General features: G+C 28.0%; 1 protein-coding gene across 1 annotated transcript; it reads left to right on the top strand.

Annotated features, from left to right (window-relative positions):
• Positions 1–314: 314 nt before the first annotated feature.
• LOC140872188 (ethylene-responsive transcription factor TINY-like) lies at positions 315–1,445 on the top strand. The gene has a single exon (XM_073274976.1). It carries the CDS (start codon positions 605–607, stop codon positions 1,346–1,348), a length of 744 nt encoding a protein of 247 aa, XP_073131077.1. The 5' UTR covers positions 315–604; the 3' UTR covers positions 1,349–1,445.
• Positions 1,446–10,323: the final 8,878 nt, after the last annotated feature.

Genomic DNA, 10,323 nt, shown 5'->3' with positions numbered 1-10,323 from the left:
TTTACTCAAGATAAATAAATAAAAATCGATTTATTTATTTATTAGAATAAAAATTACAAATTTTAATAAGAATATAATATTTTTCTCTAAATATAAAATTTAGTTTTTTTACTGAATTCAATATAGGTATCAATAAATTTGTTAAATAAAGCTCGAACACGGCTCGTTTATAACCAAATGAAACCCAAACATTCAAAAATTCGACTCAACTCGATTGCATCCCAACCAAACAGATACTTCTCGGCCTGTGTATATATGGACCCAAAGTATTTTAGAAGATAATTTGAAACTAATCTTACATGTTTCTTATATGAGAGACACACATCATCATCATCATCATGGTGATTGATGAAAAATGGGTGGCATTGATCAATGATAAAGGTAAATAAATTGTGGCTACACTTCAAGTACTGCATGCTATATATTCCCTTCCATTTCTAAGCTAAATTTTCCTACATTTTTCCAAGAACCCAACTCCCAACTCCATTTTCTTTCTTTGGATTTTCTATTCTTAGTATGCAAAATTAAATGGAAAACAAAAATACACACATTCTTGAATCACTAAATATCAAACCCTATAATATATAGCTGCTGACTTCAAGAAATGAGTGCTGAAAATCTGAACTCAGATCAGTCAGAAGCCAGCTCTATATCCTCCCCGCCATCTTCCCCTGCTTCCACTCCACTCCAGTCCCATTCCTCCGCCGCGAACAAGACGGAGGGGCAGCCGGCGGCGGCCGCTTCCACGAAGAACAAGAGAATCCGTGAACCCACCACCAATAAGCATCCCGTCTTCCGGGGGGTGCGGAGGCGGAACTGGGGCAAATGGGTGTCGGAAATCCGGGAGCCGCGCAAGAAGTCGCGGATATGGCTGGGGACCTTCAACACCGCCGAGATGGCGGCGCGTGCGCACGACGTGGCGGCGCTGAGCATCAAGGGAAGTTCGGCTACTCTGAATTTCCCGGAACTGGTGGGCTTGCTTCCTCGGCCGGCGTCTCTCAGCCCCAGAGACGTCCAGGCCGCCGCCCTGAAGGCGGCGGCGATGGAGAAGTTCGACTTGAAGGCATCTCCGGCGCGCATTTCTAATTCCTCCTCTTGTTCTTCGCAGTCGTCGTCCCTGGTTTCTACGGCGGAAGAATTGAGTGAAATATTCGTGGAGTTGCCTGATCTGGGACCGTGTCCCGAATCCACGCAACTGATTAGAAACGAGTTCGTGTACATGGATGATACGTCGGCGGAGGAAGGGTGGCTGGAGCCTCCTCCGCCGTGGCATGGCGGCGGAGGTCTGGATGATGGGTGCGCCGGAAGTTCAAGCTGTTTCGAAGCCTTGCTGTGGAATTATAATTGACATGTAATGTAATGTTTCTAGCTTACTCTCTGCTCTGTCAATTTTTGCTACAAATTTTAATGTAAATTAAATAATATGGGTTGAAGTTTGAACAATATATGCGACTTCTTTTATTTTTATGCAATCATAAATTTAATAGCATTTTGAATTTGTGTTCGAGATTTTTATTTTTATTATTAATAACTTTTTTTTTCCTTTCCAAATTTTGGGTTCATGACTATTCAAGAACTTGATCAAACATTAATATTTTTCATGCATACAACTCCCAACATCAAGTAAAATGAAAAAAAAAAATATCGATCTCAATTATATAGTTAACTTTTTTATATTTAATAATGTAATATTATTTTATCTTGTTAAAACATAATATATAGGGTAAAATTAGAGATCTTTTTTTCTTTTGAAAAATAATATTTTAATATAGAAGGAAGTGGAAGTAGAGAAGGTTGTGTAATAAATGAAAGTTGCTGTATAGACTTTTCTTGAAGTACATGAGCATTAAATATATTTCCCTGCCACACACGCCAGGCCCTCCTCGCTCCACACCCTTCTCGCCTTCTTTTATTTCTTCTGCTTCTCTCTCTCTCTCTCTCTTTTTTTTCTTTTTCAAAAAAATGCTTCTGCTTCTTTAAAATAGATTTATTTTTTTTAAAATTTTATTTTTTATTAGGAATATATATTTCTAATTAGTTTATGATAATATTTTTTAATAAACACAAATGATTATATTAAAAAGAATAATTAGTTTTACAATAATTTATTTATTTATTATATTTGTTTTTATGTTTTCTTACTATATACTTTTCCATGCACGCACGTGAATATTTAAATGAATCAGCAGGAGTTGTTAATTTAGGTAAAAATGAATAAAACACGAAAAAAATTGCGTTGTGAATTAATATATATAATTAATTCGGTAACAATCAATTAAGAATTAACAGCAAAACAAGTTTTCACACTAAAAATTGAGAAATTGTTACCTGGACTTGATCACTTAACTCACCCTAAAAACTAACTCAAGAGATATGTAAGGTTGTTCTTGCCTATATAAAAGACTCTCAATCGGTCAATCCAACCCATGTGGGGATATATTTCAATAAATAATTATTTTCCTATTAGGTTGTATTTAGATCGATAAATTTTTAAACACAAGAATATCAAATATATATATATTCAAATGTATTTTTGTTATTTAAAGAATCGAGATCATAAACTTCAAATTCATCACGTATATGTTTATTTAATATTTCATATCAATAACGGGAAATTAAAATTCACCAAATAATAATCTAATTTTAAATACATTCAAATTTTCTATTAGTGAAATATAAATAAGATGGAGATTTAAGATCAAATATATCGATCCAAACACTAATGTATTGACATAATCTTTTGATGCTATTAAATTTAATTTAAGAGCCCTAAATAACAAGAAACGAGACATATATAAGAATTTATATAAAGGGAAAAAAAATTACAAACGCTGTTTTAACTAAAAAAATAGTAGATTTGGAAATAATTATACGGCATAAACTTTTAATAGGTAAAAAGTCATTTTAGTCATCTAATTTTACTTGTTTTCTCTTTTAGTTCCTTAAAAGTTCTGTATTAGTCCTCTAATTTTTAAATTTTGGCTATATTGTTCTTATTTTTATCGGAATATATCTCATTTTTGTCGAAAATTAATGAATAGACAATAAAATTCGATGATTTTCAATTTGAAAGATAATCATACTACTTGAAATGTCATCTAATTTTATAATTTCGGTATGTTAATAGAATAAATGTGTTCATAGTTTTTTTAAAAAAAAACAAACAAACAAAATCAAAAGCTAAAGAATTTTTTTAATTATATCAACTTTTGGAATTTTTCTTGTTTATCTGTTTGAGAAAATGGTTTCCTCCACAACCAAAAAATAAAAAAAGAATTAATATTTGACTCGATTGATTTATTTTTTTAATTAGTTTTTTGAATAAAAACGAGAAAGGTTAAAAATATATATGATTATGAGCATTGTAGCTCTTTTTCTCATGAAATATGAAAAAACTAATTTTTATACTTAAAATACAAATCTCTAATGATTCAATCTTCATTGCGAATTTTTCGGTGAGATTTGATATTTGTTTATGTGTAAATGATGTTTTTTCTTTAGAGTTTTTTAGGATCGCTTAATTTGGGCTGGTGTTATTAATTGAGGTAGAAAGATACGATAAACATATTTATTACATCTATTTTTTGTATTTGCTTATTATTATTATTATTATTTTAATAATGTGAAATTGAATTAGCATTCCAAATATGATGATATCCTTTCAAATTGAAAAATCCAGAAAATTTATTGAAAATTAAACATTTCGGTAAAAATCGAACCAAAATAGCCAAAATTTAAAAGTTAGAAGACCAAAACAGAACTTTGATTAGTTAGAGGACTAAAAAAGAAAACATGTAAAGATAGATGACCAATACAGACCTTTAATTAGTTAGATTAGAAAACTAAGAAATAAAACTGGTAAAGATAGAGAACCAAAATGACTTTTTACCCATAGACATTTAACTTCTTAAATTTGAATTATTATTATTATTATTATTATTATTATCCGTTGAATATGTTGAGCACGAAATTGATCACTTGAATGCACTTTAATTTAACAATTAATTTTATGATTAATCGTGAGCTTTTTCCTTTGTGCCAAATTGTCTTAATTATTACGCAATTATTGTTACATTGAACCGTTTGTTATGCACTGTTGTGTTCGTTACATTCTACTGTTCTGTTCAGTTCATATATCTCTTATATATTTATTATGCTCAGCTGTCAAACAAAATGTCTTCATCAGTTCTTGCAACCAGAAAATTATTGACATATTACGGAACAATCGTGTACAAGACGATGTAAATCGCGATGGGCGGCGGCAGTGACGATGCTGGCGGTGGTGCCGCTAGCTCTGAATGAGCTTCCGGTAGCAATAGGTTCAGAATTGGAACGAATGATCCGAAATTCCTTGTGTTATTTGTGTATATTTTTGTGTTTTAATTTCAAATCCACTCTCCAACATAATTAAATCAATAACCTTTATAAGGTTTTATTTTGCTATACTAAAGATATTGAAAATATTTAAAATGCGCACTTCTCTTTTATAAAGAGTTATTTGCACCATTCACCCCTGTGAAATATTGAAAATAAACATTTATCCTCTGTAAAATTTTAATAGGCATCTTCAACCCTGATCTTTTAAAAAATTCGCACACTCGCCCCTTCAGATAAGTGATTGTTGCGCAGGCGCCCCTCATGCGACTGGACAAAGATTTTGATATTTTTTTTTCATTAAATACCCCTGTGAAATATTAAAAATGCATATTTGACCCATGTGAAAATAATTTTTAAATTTATTCAACTCATAATACATAATTTTTATTAAAATCTAATTATAAAATATTTAGCAAATATTTTTCGTTATATTAATTTTATTTTTAATTTTAAATTTATTATGATTATATAATTGTTTTCTAAAAAAATATTATTATTTTATCTTGTTATTATTATTTTATTAAACTTTCTTTTTGTTTCCAACTTCTCCATTAAAAATTCATTCATAAACGATATTTAAATACCTAAAAGTACCAAAATATTAAATCAAAATGATAAGCGAATGATAAGTACCAAAATTTTTTAATTTTATATATTTTATTTTTAGTTTTAAATTTATACTTTTTAATTAATTTATTTAAAAAAAATCATTATTTTATCAAATCACTTCAGTGTTTTCAACTTCTTTATTAAACATGATTCATAAATAAGGATTTAAATATCTAAAAATACCAAAATATTGAACCAAATGATAAGTTCATGAATGTTACTTTTTCGATTTAGAATTATATAAGTATGTTATTTTTTATTATTATTTATTACAAATTGTGCAATACATATTCTCGAAAAATATAAATTTTGGTTCAATAATTTATAGTCCTAAGTCCAAAAAACAATATGTTTGAACTTATCAGTTTTGTTCAATATTTTGGTACTTAAAATTATTTAAATACTTATTTATGAATGCATGTTTAATGAAAAAGTTGGAAATACGAAGTGACTTTAATAAAATAATGATAACAGAATAAATTAATAATGTTTTTAAAAAATTATTAATTAATGTGCTAATTTTTTTAAAAGGTCGGGGTTGAATATGCCTATTAAAATTTCAGAAGGGAGAAATGTGCATTTTCAATATTTCACAGGGATGGTTGGTGCAAATAACTCCTAAAGTTTGTTAGATTTTGGAACATTTTATTGGGTTTTTTTCTATATATGTATGTGGACTTTTCAATGTATTGGAATGAAATTGAGTACAGTATGTTTGTCCTAAATTGAATAACATGCTGCATTATTATGAGATGTAGCTAATTATAAAAGGCCCTTTCTTGCCTATGTGTATGCAGAGAATGTACAAATCAATGCCAAGATTTTTTTTCCCATTAATTGTTTAAATAGTGTGCGAGTATGTGCATGTATTTTAAGCATAGCATTGTCAAAATTGGTCAACGGGACAAGTTGAAAAATCACCGACCCAATTTACCTATTTTATGTGGTGGACCAAGCCAATTTTGTGATAAATTTGATGGGCTGGGTTGTTTCGTAACTTGCCATATAGATGGGAGTTGGGACGAAATGATTAGACGAATCTAACTTATTTTGACAGCTCTACTTAACGCATCTATATATCGTCAAACCATATATTATCAAAATTGATCTCTGAAGCTAACCTACCTTCTATGCAAAATAAATAAATTAAAATAAAGCACTTTTCCTCCTTGCAAAATTATTTTATATTCTATGAGTTTTCTACTTTTGCATGACACTTACCCTATGTAACGTGAGAAAAAGTCTTCTACATTCTTAAAATTGTATCTCGGTCTTGTATTTTGTTTTTGGTAATTTTTTATACCGTTTTTATCAAAAATGCTGGACATTGAATCAAGCACACGACATAGACTTCATGTAAGAGTAACATCATAAAAAATCAAACTTTTAATAACAAAAACAAAAAATAATAACCTCAAGCTAAAATTTGATGACATAGAATACAAAAAATTCCAAAATACTCATGACATCGACATTGCTTTCATGGATTTTTATATATCTTCATATCAAAATGGGATTGAAATGCAGTAAAATTGGAATTTAGACATATATATCATAGACACAAATCTGAACTGGGATTCAATCGTATATTCATGTTCTCTATTTCGCATCCATTCAGAGTATTTCTAGTTTATTCAAAAAAATAAAAAAAAAAAGTGAATACATACAAAATGACAAAAATTGCTAAGTGATTAGTGAATATAAATATAATGTTATCAATGAATCAAAATAAGCCGATGATATGTAGTTCATCTCTCGCCAAAGTTTCAAATATGTGACAAGATCTTGAATTCGAAACTTAATTATAATAAAAAAAAAATGAACCAAAATAATATTTTGCAAATAAAAATTTGTGAAATCAATCAATGTTGTGTTTCGCGCCTCATACGTCCGTACAATATTTTATGGAAAAAAAACTTCAAATTCGTACAGAAAACCATTTTTTTTTTACACTTGGGAAATCATGATTGTGGTCGCTTTCTTAGCCACCACTGCAAAATTAATTATTTGTCCAAGGTAAAATATAATGTGCGCAAAGTATTCAATTTCACAAAATAAGATTGATTGAAATAATATAAATAATTATATTTTTTGGTATTGTAATTTATACCGTTCCTATTTTTTATCTTGTTAATATATAGTAAATTTGTATTTTTAGTTTGGATTTTTTTCCCCATTTTTTGGTTTTCATTTTGACCGAAATCCAATGTATCTATCGGAAATTACTTATGTACCAGAGGGAGAATAATACTTTTGATCCTGTAATTTGCACATTTTTTTATTTTTGGTCCTGTTAAAAATAAATTTGTAATTTTAGTCCTGTAACTTGCATTCTTTTTCATTTTTGGTCCTATTAACATTGAATTCGCATTTTTAGTCCTTAACTTACATGAGTTTTTCATTTTAAGTCCTGTTAACACTGAATTTACAATTTTAGTCCTATAATTTGAATCCTTTTTCATTTTTAGTCATGTTTACATTGAATTTTCAGTTTTTTTTGTCCTGTTACTTCCATATACTTTTATTTTTAGTGATGTTATCGATGAATTTATATTTTTATATTTTTAATCATAATATATAATGATTTACATATTTTAAAACTTTTAAAATTTAAATGAATTAAATAAAAAACAATCAACTAAAAATTATTCAAAATATTTTTATGCTAAATATCATCTTATAAAATACATAATATAAATAAAACTATTAATCTAATGTGAATCATGTTTTTTTGGGTTTAGTTTTGATATATATAATTTAAAATTGAACTATATAATGTTTTAAAAAAATTTATATCCGAACTCCAAAATTCGATTTCCAAACCCAAGAAACAAAATACCGAATCGAAAATCGAATTTTGGAGTTCGGATATACATTTTAAAATAAAAAATTATATGGTTCGATTTCAGATTATATATATAAAAACTAAACCGAAAAAAAACATGATTCACATTAGATTAATAGTTTTATTTATATTATGTATTTTATAAGATGATATTTAGGGTAAAAATATTTTGAATAATTTTTAGTTGATTGTTTTTTATTTAATTCATTAAAATTTTAAAAATTTTAAAATTTGTAAATCATAATATATTATGATTAAAAATATAAAAAATTATGAAATTTATGGAATTAAAAATGTAACTTCATCAATAACATGACTAAAAATAAAAATATATGGAAGTTATAGGACAAAAAAATGAAAATTGAATGTAAACAAGACTAAAAATGAAAAAGAATGCAAGTTACATGACTAAAATTGTAAATTCAGTGTTAACATGACTTAAAATGAAAAACTCATGTAAGTTACCGGACTAAAAATGTGAATTCAATGTTAATATGACCAAAAATAAAAAAAAATGCAAGTTACATGACTAAAATTACAAATTTAATTTTAACAGGACAAAAAATGGAAAATAAGCAAATAACAGGACCAAAGTATAATTCTCCTCATATGTAAATATTGACATGATTTTTTGAAAAGATGCTAACATTTTACATGTGTCATGATTTTTTAATATTATATGACATTTCAAAATTCCATGTCACACGAGCCATGCCAACAAGGAAAAAATCGGTACATTTCAACCTAACATATGAGTAATAACCCAATGATAGATCTAATGTCCTATGATTTGTCACGTCAATAATATATAATTAATTACGCCTATGTGTAAAAATACAAAACGTTGAATGCATGATTTAGGTATTACCTATATGCTAGGATCTCATCTACCGAAAAAATCGATGCTGCAGTGCGTGTCAGTTTTTTATTGGCCAATCATGTGAGCTCCACTTGTGGACAGTGGCAGTGCCACTAAGTGGGAACGGGGGGAAATTGCCCCTCCTTAAATTTTTTTTAATAAAATTACTAATATATTCCTATATTTAAAAATGATAATTTATGAACATACATTAATAAGAAGCAAACACCAAAATAAAATAGAAAATTCAAAAAAATTAAGTTAATTTTTATTGTTTAATATGTACAAAATGACTTAAAAATTTGTGGCCCCTAGTTTTAAAAAATTGAAGCCCTAACACTAAGTTTTTAACCTAAATACAAATAGATTTTAAGTATTTTAAACATAAAAAAAAAGTTAATGAAAAAAGATGTGGCATACTCATTTTCTTACAAGTTTGTGAGTTTGAAATTTTTTTGCGGTTAAAATTATAACGAATATTAATTACTTATACAAAAAAAATATATATTTTTTTAGTTTGTCGAATGAAGTTATTATTAATTATTTTCAGAAAATATCAAATAAAAAAGGCAAATTATATATATATATATATATATATATATATATATATATATATATATATAGTGATATTTGGTTTTATTCGGTTGCCCTCCCTTGATAAAATTTCCCCTGTTTGTGGATATGTCGATGCTACCCATGGGATACTACCTCATGGGAAGCGTGTCAGTTTTTTATTGGCCAATCATGTCAGTCAGGGCCCACATGATTGGCCAATAAAATGGGGCCCACATGATTGGCCAATAAAAAACTGACATGCCACCCACGGGGTTCGACATATCCGCCAAAAAGATATAAATTTCAGTCAAGAAAAGACAAAAAATGAATAAAAATAAATTACATCACTAAAAACATAAATTTATTTTTAAATTTTTGTATTTACATAAGTGTATTTCAATCTAATTTTTAATATAGCATTTTCAGATTTTATCTATATTAAAAATTAGATTAATTTCATTTGGCACTTTCTAAGGCCCCGTTAATTTTTTCGCATCACCCTGTTTTCGAAAAAAATATGGGAGGATTGCGACCTTAAGAAGTGTTTAATTGGTGAAGTAAGTAAACATTTGGTTAGTAATTAAGTGTTCGATTTTTTCTGTCAATACTTTTTTGAATTGATCTGTTGCACAGGACTTACCCAGTTCATTTTACCTGACTAACGTGATTTTGCAGGTTGTTGCACCAAAAGATCATAACAGCAGCGATCAGCCTGTTACCATGACATTTAAAAAAAAAATGGGTCGATTGCCAAAAACGTCAACAACTTTAAAAAAAGGGTAAAATAATTAACATCAAAATTTAATAACTAAAATTGCCAAAAAGAATATATTATTGATCATGCTAAAGTGCAAAACGGAATTACATGCCATATATATCCAACAAATCGAACTATTTTTGTTTCGTTTTGAGAATATAGTCCCCGTCTCAAATATATATATTTACACTTTGTTATTTTTTTCCACGCGTATATATTAAGAAAATAATTTAAAAAAACAAAGTTTACAAACAAACTTCCTACTTTGCCCATATTTAATCAATTAAAATTACGATAATATTTATTTTATTACTCGAACTA

The sequence above is a fragment of the Henckelia pumila genome, unplaced genomic scaffold (assembly GCF_033568475.1).
Source record: "Henckelia pumila isolate YLH828 unplaced genomic scaffold, ASM3356847v2 CTG_461:::fragment_3, whole genome shotgun sequence".
Classification (NCBI taxonomy): domain Eukaryota; kingdom Viridiplantae; phylum Streptophyta; class Magnoliopsida; order Lamiales; family Gesneriaceae; genus Henckelia; species Henckelia pumila.
The sequence above is the reverse complement of the archived record's forward strand: the minus strand, read 5'-3'. Positions and strand labels throughout refer to the sequence as shown.

Coding starts and splice junctions, on each gene's coding strand:
- LOC140872188 (XM_073274976.1), top strand. CDS start 605: ATGAGTGCTGAAAATCTGAACTCAGATCAGTCAGAAGCCAGCTCTATA.